This window comes from Crocodylus porosus, unplaced genomic scaffold (assembly GCF_001723895.1).
Source record: "Crocodylus porosus isolate Cpor-Errol unplaced genomic scaffold, CroPor_comp1, whole genome shotgun sequence".
Taxonomy (NCBI): domain Eukaryota; kingdom Metazoa; phylum Chordata; order Crocodylia; family Crocodylidae; genus Crocodylus; species Crocodylus porosus.
The window spans coordinates 47,393,198-47,418,283 of record NW_017728918.1 but is presented as its reverse complement, the minus strand read 5'-3'; the positions used below and the strand labels follow the sequence as shown (position 1 = coordinate 47,418,283).

At 40.0% G+C, this 25,086-nt stretch overlaps 1 protein-coding gene across 1 annotated transcript in view; it reads left to right on the top strand.

The window, feature by feature from the left end:
• KHDRBS2 (KH RNA binding domain containing, signal transduction associated 2) overlaps nucleotides 1–25,086 on the top strand; it is a 739,858-nt gene that overhangs the window by 453,382 nt on the left and 261,390 nt on the right. Inside the window, exons 5-6 of the mRNA XM_019537588.1 lie at nucleotides 17,179–17,306; nucleotides 20,263–20,458. Coding sequence (XP_019393133.1) covers nucleotides 17,179–17,306; nucleotides 20,263–20,458 — 324 coding nt within the window. The remainder of the gene's footprint in view (nucleotides 1–17,178; nucleotides 17,307–20,262; nucleotides 20,459–25,086) is intronic.

The window sequence follows — 25,086 nt, the reverse complement described above, 5'->3', positions numbered from 1 at the left end:
GCACTAGTCAGGGGTGCTGTAGGTAGACCATAAGCAATCTATGACCCTGTGCATAAACTCCCTATCCTGGCACTGCAACTCTCTCAGCAGCTCAGCAGCCTGGGTTGTCTCTTCAAGGCTGCAGGTGGCTATCTGGAGCCCCCATTCATGCACCTTGGTAGCTTATTCCTGGGCATTGACAGTCTATTCCTGGACTTTACCAACATGTGTGTAAGCATCCCCTAGTCTGTCCATTTCCCCCATCCATATCTCAAGTCATACCTCCTGCTGGCCCCTCAGCTCCTTGTGCCAGGAGTCTGCAGTACACATCTGTAGCTCAGAGATTGCGAACAAGGCATGTAACATCTCTTCCTTACTTCACCAGCACCTTCTATGTATACCTTGCATGCACTCTGCAGGTATTTAGCTGCCCATCCTTGAGTCACAATTCCAGCTGCTGTGAGCTGGCCTCCCACACACAGATATGAAGCCTGAAGAAAAGACAGACTTGAAACCTTTGTGGGAGGTTGCAACTTTTAGTGATTAAAATGAGGTATAAAGAGAAGCATTTCAGACCTTCTCATCATTCAGCTGGGCATTCACATAGACACACCATGGGAGCTATGGTGAGTCCCCTGTGTGGACTCTTCCTCTTCCTGGGACCAGGAGCCACATAGCTTCTCTCCAACTTTGACAGCAGATATGATAGGTCCTGTCTGTGTTGTGGGTGGACAGCACCTGCAGTGGGACAGAGAAGTATTGCCATGGAGGTAAGGCCTGGATCCCTCTTCATACACTTCAGTAGCCATAGCTCTGCACTTGAACCAGAGTCCAGGGGACCCAGGCTCACAAGGGGACTCAAACCATTCCTAAAGGGGGCAGGGACTGACCATATCAGATAATGCTGGTAGGGCTCTTACAGTGCTCTCTTCCCCTTACTCATCTAACAGGAGAGACATTTCAGTGCTGGGTCCCTGCAGGAGTGTCACGTAGATCCTGACATTGCCAGGGTGAGACACAGCTGTGATGGTGAGGTTCTAATGGTACTATCCTCCTCTGTGCTTCCTTTACCATTACCTAACTCAGAGAATGTCTTCAGCCCCTGGCTGCCTCAGAAGACTCCTGCTATGCACTGCCCTCAGCTTTCCAGCACCATTTTTCTACTATGCCTACTCTAGAAGGGGTTGCCATGCTTTCAGGGGTTATGTTAGTGGGGGCGAGGGCTGGTCTAGGGCTGGGATGGGGCCACAACTCCAGGAAAGAGGGGTGGTAGTTGGCCTCAGCAGTTGGTACAGTGACTGCCTGTGCTATGAGAATAGGAATCAGCTGGCATTCAATGGACTTTACCCATGGATCAGATCAGAGGGGAGGAGAAAAGTGCTGTTATGCCCTTTTCTAGCCACTCCAAGTGTACAACCTAGGAGTCACCCTGGCATCAGAAGCAGACCTGCTGAGATAATGGTTCTCACATGGGACAGTAGCCATTACATCTGTCCCTGTTTTGGACTGGTAGGAAAGGAGGAATGAATGGAGGGTGCTCCATGTTATCTTCTGCCTCTGACCTTGGGATTCTCTATGCCAAAATGGCCTATGGCAGTGCCAACCAGGATGGGGCCATGTGCATCTGCAGTTGTAACCACATTTTATACTTTGCCTGTGGGGCTCAAAAAGCAGTTTTAGTGCCTTCCTAGTCCAGTTTGGAGGGAAGGGGAGCATTGATGAGTCTCACTTCTCCCCAGAGGTCAGCCTGGTCTTGAGGGATAGGATGGGGAGGTGTCAGTTAGACAGATTTATGTTCCTATTGAATGGGACAGGTGCCTAAGGCCAGAGGGTGGGGAGCCCTGGTATCTCAGTAGTGATCCAGAAGTCAGATTTCTGGTGTGCTTTGTGAAGGGGTTGGGGGGGTGGGGGGCAACCCAGCAGAAGGCAACCCAGAAGAAGGTTGCCCCAGTGCTGGTGCTGGTGCTGATGTAGGAAAATAGACACCCTGCCTCCCCAGCAGCTTGGCTGTGGCTCACAGCTGGCTGGAGGGAAGACATGAGTCAGGGAGTGGAGGCTTCGCTGACTCCTGTGAGTGACAGCTAGGAATGGGGTTGACCTGGCACTTGGGCAGAGAAGATGATCTCTGGCCAAGACTAGAATGTTGTCCTGTGAGGGAAGAAAGGGAGGAGTGGGGTGCTGCATAGCCCCATAGTATTCCAGAGGAATACAACTTTTCTTTACTCACAGTGGGATCTGGCACAGATGTTCAGTAAAGCACTTTAACCTACAGAGCTTTGGTCTGATATCACATCTAACCAGGGTTAACTTAGAGCAGGATCCACTGTTTTTAAAGTGTTCTGTGTGCCCTGAACTTCTGTTCAGTCACACCTGCAGAGTGCTTTCTGTGTGCTTATCACACAATGTGTGTAATATCTGTACCTAGTCTTTATGACATCTTCTCTTAAAATTTAAAAAGCAGAAAAAACCTATATCAAGGTTTGATAAAATTAAAATCTGAAGAAAATAATGCAACAATATGGTAACCCCTGCATTATTTACACCGATACTCAACTCAAATGCCTAATTTTAAAATGAAAATGTTCTTTGGGTAAATCTGATATCTTTTATTAGATGAACTAAAATAGTTGGAATAATTCTTCTTTGCAAGCTTTCAGGTACAAACACCCTTCGTCAGGCTGAGGAAATATCTGCAATTGGTCTGTGCTCTTCCTGGATGGAATAGAAAAGAAGCCAGAGGCGAGTGTGTATGGGAGAAAGCCAGTCAGTGAAAATGCAAATTGAGGCAGTCAGTGGGTGAGAGACAGGTTGGTGGTGGAGGCGGGGAATGGGAATGTAGACCTGCTGATAAGAATATAGCTGGTAAATAGCAGAGAGGTTACCTGGGTTGTCAGATATTAGGCAGGTTATAATGTATCATAAATCCAATGTATATATTTAGTCCATCATTTCTTGTATCCAGGAGGTTGATGAAGTGAAGTTCACAGGGTCGTCTGCGAAAGGTGTATGGTAAATTCTCTTTGAGGATTAGAACTGAGAGACTGGAGAGAAAGTGATTTTTTTGTGAGAACTGTGCCCCCCCAGGTAATTGTGCATTCTTGTTTTTGATTGATGATGCATTCAACTAGAATGGATTACCCAGGAAGTTGTAGAAATTCCATCTTTGGAGGATTGTAAAAGCAGGTTAGACACATATCTGTCAGGAATGGTTTAGGTATAGTCAGTCTTGTGTTGGAGTGGAAATAGATGAGACTTCTTGAGACCCTTTCCATACCTATTGTCTGTTAATTAACTTTTGTGCGTGCTGCACATTTTTCTGTAGACCATGCATATGTTCTTTATAGATGTTGTCAAGGGGAACTTAAGCAACAACTATGGTTACAGCAGCTTTGGTTCTTGGCTTCTTGGAATGTGTGAGAGAGGCAGTATGGGAATGTGAGAAGAGGACATTAACTGAATATTCATAGTTCCACCGGTTGACATTTAAACTGTGGTATTTATGTTTCAGCATTAACACTCAGAAAAAATGAACAGGAGCATTCACACATGCCAAAACCATTTTTTTCTGGCTGTCTGCAGGCCAAAGCAGTTATAACTGTATCAATGTAATCACAGGTCACAGCTTCAAAGTTATCCTCACCACTATGTCACACAGAAGGAATATAAGATTAAATAGTGTGCAGCATAATTTTACCTCCACTGGATGGGTTCTACAGCAGATCCCAGGGCTTGCGGGCCCTTGTGCTACTTACGTATACTCAGTACATTTCTGTCTAACCACACTGGTTTCTTTTGCTCTTCTGGTTTTAATGAAATTAATTTTCATAGTAGTGGCTGACCCAACTACATTTTAAATACTTTTACCTTCTGCAGTATAGATTTTTTGTGTATTGCTACAACAGGCATCTCTTGATGGTGCTGCCAAGTAGTCACTTCCCATAGTTTCCCCTCCGTACAGGCAAATTTGGGCTCTTGAGAGAATATTTAGGCTGAGTCACCGGTCTCTGTAAAAGTGTTGTGTGCACAATAGAGTAGGTTCTCTGCCTTAGTCTTTGATTAGCCTGAGTTTCTGAGACACTGGGATCAGATTCCTAGAATCAAAGAGAGCCCAACAGTGCTTGTATAGACTATTGTTTTTCAGGACTGACATACCTGTGTAAATAAAGCAAGTTGCATTCAAAATATACCAGACTTCATGTAACTGAGTTCTCTTCCACTGGGAAGCCAACCTGTGAAAACCCAACATCTACTACTGCTCAACAGATGCAAAGGTGGTGCTGGGGGTGGAAAAAGGGCAAAATTATTGCTGAAATTCCAATTATTTGTCTTGTCTTGTAATTTAAAGGACAAGGACAGTATAACTAAAATTGTGTCCAATTCCAAAAACACATATTTGAAGAAACAGCTTCTTAGCACTTTTTATTGAACAGTGAACAGCGAACAGCATTATATTATCTGATCATGTGACTATCATCTGATCATATCTGATCATGACACTATCCTAATGCTTCATCATAACCAGATGACTGTGACCATTGTTGTAGTGGATCAGAGACAGATTCATCTGTCATTCAAACTTGGGTCAAGCAAGAATGAGTCATGACCCCAATTCTGTTGGCTTCAATTTGTTAAACATCACCCCAGTTTCTCATTAAGGATTTCGTTGCTTCCAGAATTAACATTGAAAACAGCTGAAGGGCTCTTCAGTCTAGAAAGTTTCACTCAAAGACACAAGTATTCAAAACAACCATCCTTTACCTTCAGTATGCTGATGAATGTGCCATCCTTGCACATATTGAGGAAAACTTCCAGACCATGCCGTATCTCTTTGCAGAATCCTACTGAATTTGGGGCTGCTCTTTTAAAATTGAGAAGACTAAAGGGCTGTAAAGGGCTCTGTCAACCTGCTCCAGGCCATGACTGTAGTCCCCCTCCTCAAATTACTTGTGAGGGAAAGACCCTGTAGGTAGTTGAGCACCCTTACTTCAGTACTGAGCAACTGCTCTCAGTACATTGATGAGGAAATCCAGCACAGCATCTGGTATGCAAATATCTCCTTCAGGAAATTGTTTTGGCATGTTTTTATTGATCGCAAGCTCCTGAAAGACACCAAAATCCAGGTCTACAATGCAGTCATATCCACTCTCCTCTATGGACATAAAACATGGGTGACCTACTGTCATCATCTCAAGAGCCTAGAGAGGTTATCACTAACAATGCCTCCAGAAAATCCTCCTTGTAAAATGGATGCCCAGCTCTTGACTCCCAAAACAAGTACTCTACTCCCAGGTTAGTTGTGGTTTAAGGAAATGCTACAAGGACACTTCAAAGGCATACCTCAAGAAAAAGGACACTGACATTGAGCTGGGAGAAACTGGCTGCTAACTGATTCCAGTGGTGCAACAGCCAGCATCGAGGTAAAGCATCTTGCCCTCAAAACAGAGAGCGTGGAGGAAGAAAAAGGAGAGAAATCCCAGCCTCTGGCCTACTCTCCCCTGTGGAAAGACTTCAACTTCTGCAGATGGATCTGTGGCTCAAATATTGGATTCTTAAGTCACCTCAAGACCCATCAATGGTAGAGATTATCCTTGAATTGAATGATTGCCAGTAATGAGGCTGCATATTCCAGGGCTTTACTCCTATTCATCAATTACTTTAATCCAAACAGTATTTGCTGTATTTTGAAAACTCTTTAACCCCTATTAATTTAATTTAGAGTGGAAAAAGAAAGTTATTAAACCTGCTGACCAAAGAAGGGATATGGAATTACTAGAGAAAATGCATTCAAGCTAGCATTGTAGAGTACAGCAGCAGTAGTAGCAGACATGATATTTTCAGTTTTCATGGAAACTAGGCCTGTGTGAAGCAGCTAGTATTCACTTCAGATTCAGCTGATTCCGGGGACAGTGATTCATTTTGGTTATTCAAATCGCTGTCCCAAATTGATTCAACAGGTCCCATTCCCTGGCTGGTCCCAGCTCTGCCTGGCCCCAATGCCCTGGCTCTTTAAAAAAAAAAAAAAAAAAAAAAAAAAAAAAATTGCTGCCAGGCAGGCAGTGGGGGGGGTTGATCCCCTCTGTATTCATCGGCTGCTGCCAGACAAGGGGCCAATCCCCCTGCCCCCCACTGCCCCATGCTGTGTGGGGGGGCTCTGCCACAATCCCCTATCCCCTGCCTGCTCTCTCAGGCCCCCACAATGTGGCTGCCCTGCCCAGCCCCAGCATCCTGGCTCTTCAAAAAAACAAACAAAAAAGCCTCACACTCACCGGCTCCTGCCAGGAAGGGGGCCAATCTCTGTTGCATCCCACTGCCTCATGCTGCATGGGGGGCTCTAGCACAAGCCCCCAGAAGCCCTGATGGCTGCTGCAGCAGCCGATGAGTGCAGGGCTTCTTTTTTTAGTTTTTTAAGAACCAGGAGCTGGGGCTGGGTCGGGCAGCAATTGATGGGGCTGGGAGAATAGGCAGGGGATGGGAGCTGGTAGCAGAGCCCTCCATGAAGCATGGGGCAGTGGGAGGCAGCAGGGATTACTCCCTAACCTGGCAGGAGCTGGTGAGTGTGGGGCTTTTTTTTAAGTACTGGGACACTGGGGCCAGGCAGGGCAGTCAGTGATGTGGCTGGGACAGTGAGCAGGGGTCAGGAGGTGCTCAGGTGGGCTGGTGGAGCAGGCAGAGGATGGGGCCTGGTGGGAGTTCCCCCATGGTCCCCTCCCCCCTCCTCCAGCCCCACCCTGGCTCCCACTTACCAGCACGAAGTCCAAGTCCAGCTCCCTCCCTCAGCGAATGGGGAATGCCTGAATCTCCAAAGTTCTCCGAATCTTTTCCAAACCAATTCAGAGAGCTTCAAATCTATTTGGGTCTTTTTATTTGTCTCCTAATTTGATTCAGATTTGGAGATTTGGCTGCCAAATCAGGCCAAATCTCCTCTGAGTCAAATCAGCACTGAAGCTTTGCACAGCCCTAATGGAAACTATTTTAAACATTATACATGACCTAGGGTCAGATTAACATTATTTTAAGTAAGTAAAGATACAAATAGGCACCTAATGGGATTTTAAAGAGCCCCAAAATGATTTAGTTCTTTATGCTCATCATAAGAAAGACAGTTCATGAAATATAAGGAGGAGGGGAGAGATTATGCAAGGCTTGTTTTGTGGCTTGTTGTTTTGATATATTTAAAATAAATTCGCACAATCAAGTTATCACTGAACATATTGATGGAAGTGTGTCTGAAAAAGCTGACTGAAGAAATGGATTTTCTGTAAGGAGTAAATAAAAAATAGTGGGAAAAAGTAGTACTGATCTGCATTATGTTAAAAAAATGAATAACAGTCTGTAAATAGATGACATCACCTAGTTGTACAATCAGCTGAATAAACAGAAAACCAGGATACAATTTTTTTTTCACTTGTTAAAATGGGAAGTATCATTACCACCCTTCTGCTCCTTTTGTCACATTTCTCTTTTGCTTTATTTGTATCTCTGTTTCCCTCTGTAGCAGCATGATATCTGTTCTGTTGGCTATGTTATGATGCCTTACATTCCTTGCTTAACTCTGTCTTCTTCATAGGCTATATTTTTAAAGTAGCCATGTCCAAATATTTCAGAAATGCTGTAGTTTAGTCACAAGATTAATTTATTTCAATGCAGGAATTATTGCATTCGCTAGTCTATATAGGAGTTAAATTCAGTAGTCTATATAGGAGGTCAGATAAGGTGATCTCAGTGATCCCTCCTAGCCATAAAGTTCATGCATTTCAGTCTCTCTCCTCCCACTCTTATTTCTTCTCAAATGCCAAGTTTTCTCTGTGCTCCATAAGCTAAAGGTACTCATGGAAATGAGGTTCACATTTTTAAGAGCAAGAGTAATTAACTGTTGGAATAGGTAATCAAAAGATATAATAAAGTCTCTATAATCTGAACTCTTTAAAATGAAGACTGAATGTCATTGAAATGCACACTGTAGTTGAAGAAACCATTAGTTGGTTTGATACATGTAGTAATGGATGAATACTTTTGTGGCCCATATTATGTCTTGAAAATCACTCTAGCCTTAAAATCTATTAAACTAACATAGTGACATCATCCTGGGCATCCTTTCTACAATCATTTGAAGAGCAGCAGTACCAGAGATAAACCTTACCAGGCATAGATCTAACAGGGGTGCACTGGAGCACTTACACCCCTTGTTGATTCCTGATCTACCCAAAGTTTAAAACCAACTGCCTGGAAGTGGCAGCAGCATTTCTACTTAGGAAGTACTGAGGCAGTCACTTGACTTCATGGTTTATTATCTACATGGTACCTCCTAAAATCTTCATTCAGCAAGAGTTAATGACCCTCTGTTCTTTTTAATAGCCTCTATGTTCCACCGATCAAACTATCCTTTGTTCTTCAATTTTGCTATCTGTTATCTGTTCCTGGTAATGAAACTCCTATTTCACAGCCCCACAAACTGTTTTAACCTGATTCCAATGAAGTGGTATTTCTTTTTGCAACAATCTTAAACTGAATAATACAGCCCTAGGCCCTTAGCATATTAGTAAAGCTTCTAGTTTATTTTTAACTGGAGAAAAATATATATTGTTTTCATTGTGATGATGCACTTCACCATCCTCTCCCCCCACCCTTTTCAAACTCCAGGCCATCCCATGCCCTTCTCCCTTCCATTTAGGATGTCTGTATTGCACAACATGATCTTGTTTAGAGATATCTGAACTACCTCTAAATATGCTGCCTTGCTTATGTATGATAAACAGTATAGTTGCATTAGTGCAACACTTCACCTGGGTTAATTACCCCTGCTAACAAGCAAGGTCTGTTAGCTTGGGTGGAACAGCACACTAATATGACTATGAAGTTTCTTGGAGCCAAGATCTAGCAGGTTTAGGCACATATTCCTTCTAGCATGTAATCCAGAACTAAATACAGCAGTGGTAAGCAGACCATCTAGCTAATGCAGAAGGCATTGTAAACTTCAGGAATAAGTATTGTGGACCATTGTATCAAGGCCCTAAAAGACTGACTTAAGGTGAGGTGTTGCTTTGGGACTTTGAACGAGTGGAAGGAACAAGGGTAGGGATGAAGCAAAGCTGAGCCAAGTATATGAAATTTGATTTATGTTCCTGAAGGGTTTTCATATGATTTCAGTGTAAATTCTGTGAAACAGGAGCTTCATTACCAGGAACAAATAACAGACAGCAGAACTGAATATTTCCTGGAGTACAAATTCTATACAAACTGGAATAATCTTCTCATCTGTTTTGAAAGGCACTCGGTAGTATAAATAATAATAATTGTGAATAGGAATAATCATTGAGACCCAGTTTGCTTATCCCTACTATCACTGGACCAAAGTTCATGGTAATGATCACATGCAATCTGCACTATGGGTATTAGCAACTTCTTTCCAATTGCTGATAAGCATGATGTACCTCTCTTCCCTGTGCCTGGAAATAAAGGTACCCCATGGTGATGATGCTAGGCAGATTTAATTGTGCATGCTCAGAGAGAAAAATGACATCCACGTTCAGTTAATGCTGTCTACGGCAAGCTGACAGATCCCCAGCTGTCAACTAACCTCAAAGGCAAGTGTTCATGGCTCTGGCTTATGTCTGCTTGCATTCTGCCGATAGGCATTTATAGGCACAAGCCCATATTGGTCACAACATATTCTGACTGTTACTGAGAAATGTATCATCTGTATTATATGCTGTGTTCTTTAATGCTGTTACACAGTTAAAGATTATTTGTAGACAGGCACTGAGCAGGTAAAAAACTGTTATTGTTTTGCTTGTGCTTCATGTGAAAGGGGACAATATTTATGACTGTGGGTCTTACTAAGCTGTTGATTTCCCCGCTTTCCCACCCCACTATAAAAAAATATGTATTTTTGGTCTGACTCAGATGGAGTTATAGTTATTATTTTAAATCTTTATTGGGGTTACTGTCTGCCATGGGACTACATGCCCACAAAATGACCTTACAGAAATACCAACTTGCATGGGAAAAAAGCAGAAGGCATGTGGCACTAATGTAATATTGCAGTCACGGAGGACTTTTTGGCAGAAGAAATGTCACTTGTGGTGTCCTGCAGGCTGCCTATTTAAACCCATCATTACCTGGCACCTATGATCTAGTGAAATAATCAGAACAGTCTATGAATGGGCAGAATGCCATACTAACAGATGAGCATGAATGTAGGTAACCAAGAGACCGTTCATATATATTAAATATGGGTTCAAAGAGCATACGTCTTATTTGGGGACATCAAAACAGCTGTCAAGTTTCTTCTTATTGTTAAAAGCATATGTTACCCCCATCAGATATTCAGACAAGAAGGGCTAAAGCCAGCTCCAACAGTTCTGCCAAACTTTGTGTGAATTGTTTTACTGGTTAAGCTCTCAACCGGAAAGAAATCAGATATTATATTCTGAACCTTCAGTTATTAAAGACATGAAATGTGAAGCTTGACTGCCCAGTTACTGTTTGTATTGATTCGAAATAGTACTGATTCAAAATAGCCTTATTGGTCTTCTTGCAAAAGAAACAATTGCAGAGGTACACAGGAAATTCTGATAAAAAAGGGATTCATTCTTCCACAGCCTTTTTACCATTTCCTGTTCTAATTTCTTTTCTGCTTGCCATGTGAAAATGAAATCTAGTTCTATTGACACATTTATGCTCTGCAACACACAATGCCCATTTATTTCATGTCTTATGTGAAGCAGGGGTGGGTAGTCAATGGGGTAGTCATTACAAATTAGCATGTAAGGCGCTGGTGACTCCAAGTACTAGCAGTCAGCAAAGCGTGCCTGAAAATATTCAGGGATCTGGTAATGTTTGCAAAAGTACTTAAAGCTTAGGATATGTATTAGAACTTCTCAAGACAGGAGTTAGACTGCAGATCCCATGAGAAACAACCTACGGGTCTCTCCATTGGTACATTTTGGTTAGGGATGAGGTATGAAAAATAAAAAATAAAAAAATCAAAGTAATATTGATTTTCCTTCGCTACCTGTTCTGCAACATTCATTGCAATAACTGAATAGCAAAATGCTCCCAAACAGTGAAGCCCTGAGACAGTGAATAACAGTCTACTCCAAGATATGTTGCACAGCGTGACAGTGCCCCATAGACATAGCTAAGTTACTTCTAAACAAACTAGTTCAGACATAGGCAGTAGCCTAGCCCTAATAACATCATGTTCCATCTTAGATACTCATCCCATTTTCACAGCACTATATTGTCCTTTGCAAATATACACATGCCTCTAATTGTGTCATACAAATACAAGAGCCATCAAACAACAAGAGTGGGACTTAAAGTCAAGCCTTCACTGAACTCCTGCAGCTATCAAACCTCAACAGCTTTGGAGCCTCAAAGCTGTTTTAATTTATGCTGACAGCTTTTTTAGTAAATCATGGGTGAAAATAAGCACAGCCAATGCAGTGTAGTTCAATCTCTTTCTAGTCTCTACTTGTGGAAGCTTAATAGCAGAGAAGCACAGAACTGAGCCCTCAGTATATATACATAACCATGTTTCTTTTTGTTGTTTGCAGTCAGCTTTGAAAAAAAACTTTCTGCAGCTGAGAGAGCTTTTTAAATAGCTTAGTAGAGGCCAAAGTTTTTTGGAAATGTGAGACTAGATATCTATTCTTGGTTCTGCAGGTGTTTCGTTTATTGTGAAGAAGTGACAGCCTCTTCACATTCAGATCTGATTTTTTTTTGATTGCACTGCCTTCATATCTTTAACCACTAGATTGCAAAGCCTCTCATGGAAAGTATTTTAAACCTTTGTACTTGGGCCTGCTGTAAAAAGTAGGCTATTGATCTTGACTCACCTTTGAAGCATTTTGAGTATAATAAAGAAATATCCCTATGCAAACTATTATTTTAGTCTTGATTTTTTTTTTGGATGCAATGGCAAGGCACAGAGAAGTTATCAGCTTGCTAGAAGATATTAATCAGAAGATGTCTGGTTGTAGAATAACATAAGATTCATTATAAATCATTTTTAATTTCAAGTTGGGCTAGACTGCATGTGATGTTTTGCTAAGTTAACTGCATTGTAAACATGATACCTTGTCAGGTACAAACCAAATTGGGCATATTTTTTCAGCCTGCATGCTATTCCAGGGAGCACTTCAGTGAAGTATTGCATACTTGCTTCTTGCACGCTACACTCCAAAGATGTGATGTAACCACCCATATAGAAGTTGTGGGGGCACGGTAATTAGTACGTCCAACATAGATCACCACTTACTTGCACTCAAGACCATACAGGGGGGCATCCATATTCTGTTTTTAAGGTATGATGCATGGAGCATTCATGCCATATCTTTACTGTGGTGCTCAATTGCTTGGTTCAGTGGAGGTGTGAATAAATCTTAAAGGTCCAAGCCAGCTCTGATCTCAGACAACTGCTGCAACATTTACTCTGGTAGTAAACTTTTCTTTTTTAAAAAAAAAAAAAGCGCAAAAAAATTTGGGTTGTGTTTTTAGTATGAACTTGGATTGGTTCCTATTTAACTCAGATTAGTTCACCTAATGTTAGCTGTGAGGTGGTATTAAGTAAGAAATAATTGTGACAATAGCAAGCTTTGTTATGCTGTCTGTAAGTGAATGTTAAAGTCAGTGGTCAAATATTTCAAAACTTTCTGATGAAAATGGGTAGCTTAAGTCATCTATAGACATATAAATGAGGGGCTTGATTTAAAGAAATACTGGGCACTACTGACTGCATTGGGTACTGTAAATACTAAGCACTTCTGAAAGTCGAGGCCAGTGTCTAAGAGTTTAAGCCTGGATTCAGCTAGTTACCTTTAGGCCTTTTAATTTGCAAATGTTGGTTAACATTTCTAACTTAAAGCATAAAGCACTGTGGTAAGCCAGAAAATCCATTTCTATAAAACAGTGTTTTAAAAACATAAACAACATGGATTTGAAAGCAAAAGCTGTAAGTGAAATATTATCAAAGACTCAGTTGCCTAATTAGTGAAAAACAGATCATAAAGAAAAATTACTCATGAATCTATTTTAATAAGGGCAGGCTTGTTTAAAATACTCTATATAGAGTATGTAACTACCTCATTATTCTTTGTTCAGTACAGGTATGTTTTGCAACACCTTCTGTTAACTCTTGGGATTGGGTATATCTGAAGCATCAGCAGCATAACTTTGCCTGAAATGCTGGGCTCTGAACTCAGCTACAGTTAAATATTCAGCAGGATACTCCATCTCTTACTAGACTCATGTAGTAGTTATGAAAGATTAATTCAGGGTTACATTCCTGTTTAATGAAGGAGTTGAAGTAAGCAGTGCCATTGAACATTCCAGACTTCAGGTTTAGAAGATTACAATTTTATTATGCTTTGTAAAGGGCATGTGTGATAAGTGAGCTGTATAGACTTTATAATATTTAAAATGAAATCTCTCTCTTTCAGGAAATCCTTCCCTAAATTGTTGCTACGCACATATATTCATATAAGTGTGTCTATTGCCATTGTAACAGTATGTTCCATCCTTATCTTGTCTGGAGAAGCAATAAATAGTATATTGATCAATCAAAGGCATTGAGCCACAAAATAATATGTTTTCACATGTTAGGGTTCACAGCTGTCCTTTACCTGGTTCTCATTAATGGGGGAAATTAAAATACAAATATTCAGTGGTGGTCAGATGTGAATGAGGAATAGCTGAAAAATAACACTAATCTGGGTAAGGAACTTTTCTTCTAAGCAATGATTTATAATAGACCTGTCTTGAGGAACAGATATTTAGACAGTAGCCCAAAATACTCCAGCCTCTGTTCTTCATTATATGTTTACATTTTTTCCTTCCCAAACCTCCTTCTATCTTACATAATACAAATTCATATTTATGTTTGGGATCCCTCAGCATTATTCTAGAAACTCAGTTGTCCAAGTTGTTGTCCTGGAATTATTTATTCATACTATGAATGTTAAACAAACAATAGATGCAGTACATGGTGCTTCTTTGGTTGTGTCTGTAAATCTTACTTATTTAATGCAACTTATAGTTGTCCTACCATGCTTTACATGCCAGGCTAATTCATGTGAATATCTTTCCTTAACACTACTAAATGCATAATCAAGTAAGAGAAAGATAATTAGCTGTGTTAGTCTGAAGTCAGGCAGGGGCCAGGGTATGCATCTTATAGGGCATATCTACATGTGTATTTACACGTACCTAAATTGAATGTGCATTTGGTTAAGGAACAATAATGTGATCAAGGTGCATTAGGTGATTAATGTGCATTAAGCCACATTAAATTTGGGCATGAATAGCTAAGTCTCATTAGTGCACACGCAGATGCGCATTAGTATGTCTTCGTGTGAGCTAATGTGACTTTGGTATTTGCGGGTATCCAATTTAGGCTCACGTAGCTTTAAATCACCATTTTACATGTGTAGACATGTGCCCTTAATACATCTTATATATGGGGATTTCTGGCTAAGCCCGCTTAAAAGAAGCACATGTAGATGCACCCATAGACTAACTAAATCAGAGATGTATAGCATAAGCCCTCATAAACTTAAACGTACTTCAGCAGATGCTGTGAAAGGACATGCAGAGAGCCATGTATAAAATGGAAAGTGTGATTAGGATACAAAAGGGAGGAAGGAAAGGAAGGGAAAGTGGTGAAATGGGGAAGGAAAGCAATATTGAAAAAAGGAAACAGCAATAAACCCATAGAGACATTTGGTTATAAAAGCTAATTCAGTAATGGGATAATCCATAGTTCCTGTTTAAACTATACTTAACATAATCCAGTCTGTGGATAAATTCTTGTTCTGCAATTTTCAGTTCAAGTTAGGTTTCAAAGTTTATCTATGTAAGAACAGCTACACTGAGGTCAGTGATGGAATATCCAAAGAGATTTAAGTATTCTGTCAAAGGCTTTTATGTCCTTTCAGTACTGATGTCATATCAGTATTCATTCGTTCTTGCATGTAGGGATCATTTCATCAGGCCGGCGTAAATAACAGAGGGCCATTGTAAGCAGATGATTGCACATATGATGTTGGTAGGATTACAGGTAAAATAAATCTTAGGTTCAAATCTGTGTTATTTGGTCTAGTGATGTGGTCTGTGTTGATGACGGGGTACAGGTGGCATCTGGGTCTATTGCAAGGCCTGGTGCCTTGGTGAGAATGGGAGTTAGATAGCCTGTTGCTGAAGTGACATCATTTGAGGTTGAAGGACTGTCTGAAAGCCAGGACAGGTTTGCCCCCATTTTTACCTTCAGATAGTTGCCATTTTCTAGAAGGGTAAGAGGTCATGAATGATGTGTCCAAAGTGTTCAAGCTGGGACTGTAGGTGACAAGCAGAAGGATTCTGTTTCTCTTGTCCTGGGTTGAAATTGTATCATGTCGGCATGATGTCTGAGTGAATCTCTGTAGATTTAAGTAACAAAAGTTTGGGGATTGTATTGTAACTATAGTAATCCCTGTTCCATATCCGTAAGGTTGCATCCCATCCAATGGAATCAGAGCATAGATTGTTGTAATGTACTTTGGGCTTGGTATGACATGCCAGGCATTATTTTGTATAAGGCAGTTTATTATGGATTAAGTTTATGCTACCAATGTAGCTATTATTTTAGCATTATTATGTTTTCTCTGTCTAACCTGAAATTCCATTGGTAGTTTTTATTATAACCCATTTCACTAAAAATTTAAAACTAGATTATAACTACTGCACTTCCATATAAAGAAGTTAAAAGCCTCTTTATGCCTTTAGACAGCCTAGGTTCCAATTTCTCAACAATAAGGTTATCAGCTGACTGTCTTCTTCCCTGAAAGATATTTTGAAAGAATGTGGTGAAGCACATAGAATAAGCCAAGTCCTCTTTAGTCCATCCCTTTCACATGCTGGCTAGTGGAACTCATCCAGTAAAAGGAGAAATAATTGTGTATAAAGCAACAATGAGGTTTGTCTTTCTTTTTAATTTAGCAAAAAAAAGTGCCACTTTCATATGTCCTGGTCATTCAAGCATCTGAACACTGGTAGTTACCACTGCATTCTCAGATCCTTCTATGTCAGTCAATATGATTATTCTTCAGATTAGTTGTTTCTTGAAGGATGGAAAAAATGAAGAGCTGAAATTCAATAATCTTGTCTGTTTTGGAACACTGATTAACTGTCCCACAGTTCTACTGTCAGAAAGCCAGGAACTGCATTAGACCCTTATTGTCATTACCAGCAGATAGAAGAGCTAACTACTTAAGCAAGGGGCTAGTGATAGGGGATGCTGACTAAGATTAAGGAACTAAGTACTGTAGAGCAATGTATTTCCTATAATATAAAATGGCTGTGATAGATGTACTATACAATGTTTTATCAGTAAAATATGGAATTAATTTGATGTTCTGCTTGAAGTTGATACTCTAAGATCAGAATAAAAAGAACCTTTCTTTTGTCACTTAACAGAGACACCCATTTACCACTTACTCATAACATTTCAGAGCTCTGGAGATAGCTCATTTTACCCTTCTGGATCAGCTGGTATTTAGAGTATCATAAAGTCCATCAATGATGCATATTGACAGCGGAGGGGGGCACAACTCTGGACCACCATGCCTACTCCTGCTGGGCCCTGGCTCCAGCTAGGCTGCAGTTAGTACAGAAATCTGGGAGGGCACATGTCCCCTGTGCCCCACCATGCATCACCTCTGATGAAGTCCATATTCAATAGGGTGAAAAAATCTTGTAGATATGTATGGAAGTGACAGCCCAACTTAATGTAGTATATCCACTTGCATATATCATAATTACATTATCCAATCAAGATTACTCTTTTTAAATTGCTAGCATTCCCTGTGCCAGAAAACAGTGTCAAATAGACTGTGTTTGGCATAGATAAGATGTAAACATGTTTTTTTGCTCCATGTTTGCCTCTAGACAAAATAATTCCCAAGTGACACATTTGAAAACCATAACTATTATTTGTGTGTAAGTAACTTCATGAATACTTTAAATCCATGCACAATTCCATGTACTTTCACTTGGGTTTATCTGTTCACGTACCTCTTACCACTTGAACACAAGCATTTGCTTTTCAGCAGAGATACAAATGACATGCATAAGCAAAGGTGCATTTGACCAAGTAGGAGTGGTTTGACAACAATGTCAATCTTGACACTGAAGCCTTAGTTGGTTCCACGATCTGCCTTTCAGGACTACAATGATGAAATTCGTCAGGAACAACTGAGAGAACTGTCATATTTGAATGGTTCTGAAGATTCAGCACGTGGACGGGGAATTCGAGGAAGAGGAATCCGTGTAGCACCTACAGCTTCTTCAAGGTATGTTATTTTGTACTTTTATTCATGCTACAGAAGCCCAGCCCATGGTGAAACACCATGACATTTAAAAACATGATTTATGATACAGTTAACTAAATAATTGACTCATGGGTGTTGGATGCCAGAGGAGGAGTCCCCTCTCATGCTTTAGCCCAACAGCCTAGTGATTAGGGCACTCACCCAAGAAGTAGGCAATTCAAGTTTTAGGCCCCCTTCATCCAGAGATGATTTGAACTCATATCTCTCTTACTTTCCAGCAGAGTTCTGTAACCACCAGGCCAAGATTAGGCATTATCTAGTTCCTTTTCCAGTCTTCCTCTTGAAATTCACCCCTGGACAACAAAGAGAGGGGGGTATGTAGGACCAAAAGGAAGAGGACAGTTAGAGGATATGTGGTTCAGGTGGCTCCTGTTCCGAGAGGGAGAGGACATGGGTGCTAGCCTAGATATTTGTTCCCAATGGAGCAGAAACTTCTCCACTTTGCTCAATCTATTTTATCCAAGCACTATAAAATGTAAGTTGCAGAGGCTTAACTTCAATACAAGGCAGACCCTCAACCAGGGTCTGATAAGGCCTGACCTGTGGCCTGTTGGTTTCAGTGACATTGGGGAAATACAAGCCTTCTATATATGTACAGGGAGGCTGCTCCGATGTGCTGTAATTGAGTCTGCTGGAGCATGGAAATTACCATGTGTGTCAGCATCACGTGTATCAGCGTCCTGTTTGACAAGCTTTAGTTTAAAGCACCCTGCCACCATTTTTCAGCCCTGGGACACTGATACATGTCATAATCCCGGCACTTTTAATTAATGCAGCTCTCAGAGCTCTGCTAATTAAAGACCCCCCACACATACCTCCTGGCCTTCCAGAACATGTCTATAAACACCAATAGAGTCAAACTCCTTCTGGGTGAGGGGAGATATAAACTCAGTATCCTGCTTCTTGGATAAGTGCCCTAACCATTAGGCCATTGAGCTAAAACATGGGAGGACCCTCCTCATTTTTGCTGCGCTACAGTTTTGGGGCTCAAACTCAGGTATATGCATCTGGTATGCTGTATGAATTCTTATGCATCCATGTTGCACATGAAATAGTTTTGCAAACTGTTGTAAGTACCAAGAACAGCATTTGTATAGCTGTGTAAATATTGTTTAAGTGAAATGGAATTCTGCCCTGCGTCCCACTTTTCAGTAGGAGCACTTCATTTGTAGTGGAGGTTCTACACTATTATCAATGTTAAAATGTGGCTTGATAAAAGAAATGCATTCTATGCCACAGTCAAAGTGAATTTCATACTGGATAATAATTCAGTTGTCTAGGGAAGGGATCACATTTACATTACTGTATTGTAAGACTAATGCACTCTTGTGTGCTGTAAAATAATAAATCATAATATTGACTCCTCAGCATTAGTTAGTCTCTGCAGCTTTTGCTGAAGTAGACTGGGCACTACATCATTAGAAGAGATCTCTTCCTGACCTTCTATGTTATTTCTTGCCTGTGCTGTATTATTTTAATGTAGCGTCGCCATTTTAGTAGTTCTGGCTGTTCTACTATTGTTTTGGCAAAGGCAGAGTAGAGGACATGAGGTTTCAGTTTTTTAAAGAATTTTTTTAAAAGATTTTAAGATTAAAATCTGTCCTTTCCCTTGTATTGAAATCCATATGTAGCCTAATGGAAGATATTGTCTTGCTTTTAAATATAGTTTTTAAGAATCGTTATTCTCTCAAGGAATATTTAAAAAAAAATACTTTTTTTTGTAGGACTTACAAAAACGCTGGTGTTCCAGTCACAGTAAAAGAAGAATAATCTAACCGCTGGACCCTCCTCACAGTGCTTATAGGCATAATTGATTCTATTTAATCACAAGCAGGGAGGTAAACAGAGCAGAACCATATTGGCTTTTACTTTATAAAATATAAAAAGAAATCAATGGCTGATAAGCAAAAAAGGGGCAAAATCAAAGAGTGCAAGAATATTTTCAGCCTAAAACACTATTAAAAACAAATGAGTTAAAAATATTCTTAACAATACAAAAGCAGCATATTTGAAATGTAATATAGTAGGTCCTCAACTAGATTAAATTAGTGCAGCTCTGTTGACTTCAGTGAAGCTCTGCTGAAGTGCACCACCTAAGGATTTTCCCTGTGACTTCCTTTAACAAGTTTATATCCTACAAAAGAGAGTTTTTCAGTGGTTATGCTCTTCCAAAGGAGGCTCAAGTATGAGTAATGCATCCCTTGCTCAGAGAAGTACCCTGAGAGCTAGTAATCAACTGCTTCTTTGACTAACAGATTCCTCTGCTTCCTTCTTGCTAGCTAGCATAACTCGGTGGATGCAATGTAGTTCAATGTTGGGGGTTCAACCCTACTTCCATTCTTTTATCTCTCTGTGCATAATGTACCTGGAAAAAGGCTAGAAATAAAACTCTGCTCTCCCCCTACCTTCTGCAACTGCAAAATCAGGAGACTGATAAGAGGAGAAATGTCTTACTCTATTTTATATCATTTCATTTTCTTCCAGGGCTTGGCCAAAATTTCTGTCTCCTGAATTCCCCAGCAGCAAAATGAACATAATAATAACCCACTGCCACAAAGAGCTTTGCAACTGAGAGATGGAGGTCTTTATTCTCCCCTCATGTTAGCTGAACATCAGTGTTAGTCCACTAAATTAAAGGAAATTACTCTCATTTGCACTGGTGAATGCAGGAAAGGAATCAGGTGCAAGAGGGTTACTAGACAAATATGCAAAGTATTTGTATTTGTAGTAATACTGTCACCCTCTTCTAAGCCATTGTTAGACATGTTCCAAGAGTTTTTGATTAGGTGATTCTCAGCTGCTGCTAAAAACATGGAATTATATAATGTTTACAACAGTAGTAAGAGAATAAGCTCCTTCAGACAGGTTTTTGTCTTTAACTCAAAATAAATTAATTTAACTTCCATGTTTCTCTTAGGGGACGTGGGGGTGCAATTCCTCCTCCCCCACCTGGACGAGGTGCCCAAGCACCTAGAGGGACACCAGTGACACGTGGAGCACTCCCAGTGCCTCCTGTAGCCAGGGGTGTCCCTACCCCTCGAGCAAGGGGAGCTCCAGCTGTGCCAGGCTACCGACCACCCCCTCCTCCAGCACATGAAGCCTATGAAGAATATGTAAGTAATTGTATGTGTTAATAATAGATATGAGCAAAGTTTTGGCTAGCTTGAGTTGCTTTCTAATTTAAGGGCTCTGGGCTAGTAGTTGCCTGTCACTATGCTACGTGCCCTGTATAGCTTTAAAAAACTCAAGTGTTGTCTGGGCCGCATAGTGTCTGCAAAAGCATAACTTAAGCAGTGAAATAATTTTATGGCCTCTTCTAATTTTACACTCATTAGCTTTGGGTATGAGTAGAATACTTTGGCTGAAGCTGCGTACCTCACAGAAGAACAATAAAAGTATTCCCAAGAGCATACCATGGGCAAAAAACATTAAGTGATTTTTAAGGACGTATTATATAAGTGTATCTATTATGATGATTTTTTTGGTGTATAGTTCAAATTACTTATAGCTTACATGTGTCTCTACTTGTATTCAAACCTTAAGTTCTCATGGGTACAAATAGGGCAAATAGAAATTAAAGAAAACTGAGATGCGATACATATTTAACAAGGAGGAATATTAACTGTCACCTTCTCTTACAAGGTATTAACAATAATTGTGTTGTAAACATTAAAGCTTCCAAATGATCTGTGTTAATGGTTCCTCCTGGAACTGTCACCATAACAACGAACATTTAAATAGTGGGAATAGTATTATCAATTATAATATCTGACCTTTTCAACTATGGTAACTAAAAATATTTCATGAACATTCCTTCCCCTCCACTAATTGTGATTTAAAACTATCCATCGAAAAAAAGTGATGAGAAGATAGACATTAGGTTCATTACGTTGTTCTGCTGGAAAAAGAGAAGGGAAATTCACAGTAAAAGATATTTAGTTAACAGAGTTTTTCAGTATCTTGCCTATCCACATTTACAGATGCCAGCCTTTTCTAGCAAAATGAAACCTAATTGTTCTTGAACTAACCTTCAGATACATAAAAAGGAAAATAAACTAGTCCATATTGTGTCCATCAGATGTGTATATTTTTCTACTATTTACCCAAAAGCTCTTTTTTGTCAAAAATCTTAGCCATATACGGTAATTTAAAAAAAAAGAAGCTTTCTCTTCTACATTCTAGCTATGTTTTGTCATAGTATACTAAAGCAAATTCCTGTTGGTTGGAAAGTATCGCCTTTGAGTTCAAAGCAAAAATAGTTGTTTCCCTCATCAGTGTGCGTGCATGTGTGTGTACACCTGTACCTGGGGGAGGACAAAGGGTGTGGTAATTAAAGAAATTACAAGGTAGGTTCCTTATTATTTGCAATTACATAAGAGGTTTGTTGCAGTTATAATACAATTGTTGTATGTCGCAAATGGAAAAAAGAATTATGGAAGGCTAATATTAGGAAGTATAAGAGAAAGCTGAGGCATTCAAAGTATGTGATACTAGGAAAACATTTATCCAAATCCAAAACTTCATAAAGTTACTAAAACCTCAAAGCCAGTCAACTATAGATAAGTTATGCTTATTTTATTTTCTATCTGATTTATCTTAAAAAATATGTATTAAATATTGTCAGGGGATTTCTTCCTGCCTTGATGTTGTATTTTAAAGGTCAGCTTCCACATCTAACTTTTAGGAATTGGTTCCCACCTTGCCTATTTAGTTGTTTATGGGCCAAGTGCAAACTTTTAGTGATGGTGGGCTTTAAGTCTTGGATCCAGAACCTAGAACACAACAGCTAGAGGTATTTTGACTTCCCACTGGCTTTTGTTCGAAAGTTGGCATACAAAAACCAGTGGTACCTTGAAGAGACTGAAGGTATTGTAAATACAACCCCTCTTGGTTTCAAGAATGCCAGAAGTGAGATTGTTTAATCCTGTGCATTTTTCCAGGTAGAAGTTCAGGTATAGTTCAGGTATGCACCTCAAATAAATATCTGTGTTTTTAAATAAAGTATTAGGAACAAAGACTCTACTTTTTAAATGAAACAACCTATGTGTTTTTAGTCTAAATTTACCTCCCACATATGCTGCAGCATTATATATGACTGAAATGAATTAAGGAATTTTATATATTGACCATCAATGAATGACTTATCTGTGATTGCTGCTGCCCATAATTAAACCTAGGGCTAAGAGAATAATTCACAATTAGTTTATTTTATCCAACAAATTTAGCTACATTTTCTGCTAATGGGCTATCCATGAGCGTCTTACAATTTCCATTTGTATTGTTGATTTTTTTTTGCAAGAGGAGTTTTCCTGACCCATTGTTTCCACGTATTCTGTTCATTTTATTTGAATAGTCAAGTGCATGACTGTCCAAGTAATGTCAGTTATTGTGACTTGGTACTTCAGATTTCATGCTGGAAACTCTGTTGTTTTAATGTCCAGATGGAAAGCAAACCTTGAGAGAGAAAAGATCATAATTCAGGCACATTCACTGAAAATTTGAACAAGTATTTGCTGGTTATTTTAAAATTATTTGCTCAAATCTAGTTCCATATTTACTCAGATCTAAAGCATGTTTTTCTACCCCCTTGATCAGCATAGGAGGCAGGGTCCCCTTGTCTTAGATTCATATAGAAAAGGAGGGGGGGTAGGTGGCTGCTGTGACTGTAACTCTGGCCCTTAGGCTGGGTCGGGACAGAATCAGAACCACAGCAGCCTCCTGCCCTCCCCACCTCTGCTTGCCATCTACAGCTTCTGCACCCCCTGCTCCAGTATTATTAAGATACCATGCAGTAACAACACTAAAAAGGTGTTTGCAAGTGGTACTGAGCAGTAACCCTGGTTACTGTGCATTATGTAGTACTTGATTATATAAATACTAACTAAATGTGCAGTAACCACTGTGCAGTAGGATCTCATGTAGAGGTGCCCTCTGTGTACAATGCAGTGAATTAGGTATAGGAGTTATATATTGAATTGTGTAGTAATAGTTGTCTGCCTAAAATCTACTGCCTAGAATACCTTTTTTAGCTGCTAAAACAATATAGTAAAAGTTTATTTTAAGAATTACAGCCTTTTGAAGATTGTCTAGTCTACTATTTTTTTAAAACAAAAAACCCACAAAGTGTGGCTCCCCACTAAATGCATTATGAATCAAGCTCATAATTTTTTTCCCACAAATTCAGTACATGAATTGATTTCAGTTCTCATTTAATACTTCTTTCCGTGTCTAGTAACTATATAGTATACAAGAAACTGAAAATTGGCAGCTCTGGCTCATTTATGAAACCTTTAAGGGATATTGATTTACCACTGAATTGTATAGTTCTTTTATTGTTACTGGAAGGATGCTGAAAAGCATGAATTAGATGATAGGGAGGGTTGTGATGCCAGTCATCTGAAAGCTAATGAAAAGACATTTCCTTGAATTTTGTCAAAATGAATTTTGTGAACTAGGATAAAACTACATGGTATTGAGCAGAATATTTTCATATATTAAGACTAGTGTTGAATTGCATTTTAATTGCATCCTTTAAACTCAAATTTATACAAAAGCAACATCAGTTACCAGATTCTCTGACAGAGAAAAACCCCAGTCTGCATTTTTTACAATATTCCTCTCTTACTGTGATCCAGTTAGAAGACAGTAAATAAAAGGGATGTCACAGATCATTTCAGTTGTTTAGCATCGCTTACTGACAAAGCCCATGAGATAAGATTGCAATTCTATTACTTTTTTCATTAACACTGTTCTGTTGTTGAACCATTACCTTTTATCATGTTCCAGAAATATACTAAAAATATCAATATGCACTCTTTAGAAACCAAGATGATAATTTTGGAATCGCCACACAAGAGAATCAAAACTATTCCGGGATGAGTTGTCCTTTGCATTTTGGCAAGTTGCTAAAACACTTATAAAATTAAATTCATTTATTAGATCCACATATGGTGGCATAGCCACAGGTTAAGAGTGAATTCCTGAATAGATATTTCATAGGAAAATACAGCCCCTAGAAGCAACAGGTCCCATCCTTCACTGTTCTTAATTGCTCTCAGCAGCTTAATCCTTTGGATCAAGATGAAATATAGTTATGAAAGAGTTTCTGGTAAATATAGAAGCTAAAATTATTAATTTTGTTTTGACCACACTGGGCACATCTACACATGCATATACTACAGCCTAGATTTACTGTGAAGTAAGCTACTGCACAGTGGGTGCATCTACATTTGCATTAGCAAGTACTAAATGACTTAACAGTGCGCATCAGTACTGCACTGTCCCGGCAGTGCAAAGTTATTTTTCAATGCTGTTTTGCTGTAGTAATAAGTTATGGCAACATAGCTCATTGCTACAGTGATGTGGCATCAGCATCACAGTCTGTGCCTGCCAGTGCAGGGTCACCGTAGCGTCTCATGTAGATGTGCCCAGTAATGGGTTTTGGGTAGATATCTACACATTCAGGGATTAGGGAGAAGTTTTGCACCCAGTTCCCTGCAGCCCTTCAGTGGGCCCCTGCTACCACCGGAGGTGGAGCTCCAGGCTTCCCCTGGGTGCTAGCCCAGCAGCTGACAGGGAGCACCAGACAGCTGTCTCCTGACCCCAGGGTGCTGCCTGCTGTTGAGGTGGAGACAATGTCCCTCTGCCCTGGCAGCAGGGAACTCCTGGCCCTTGCTCCCCAATCAGGGACATGGAGTTTGGAAAGAGCTTCAGGATGTGGGACTAGCTAGCCGCTCCACTG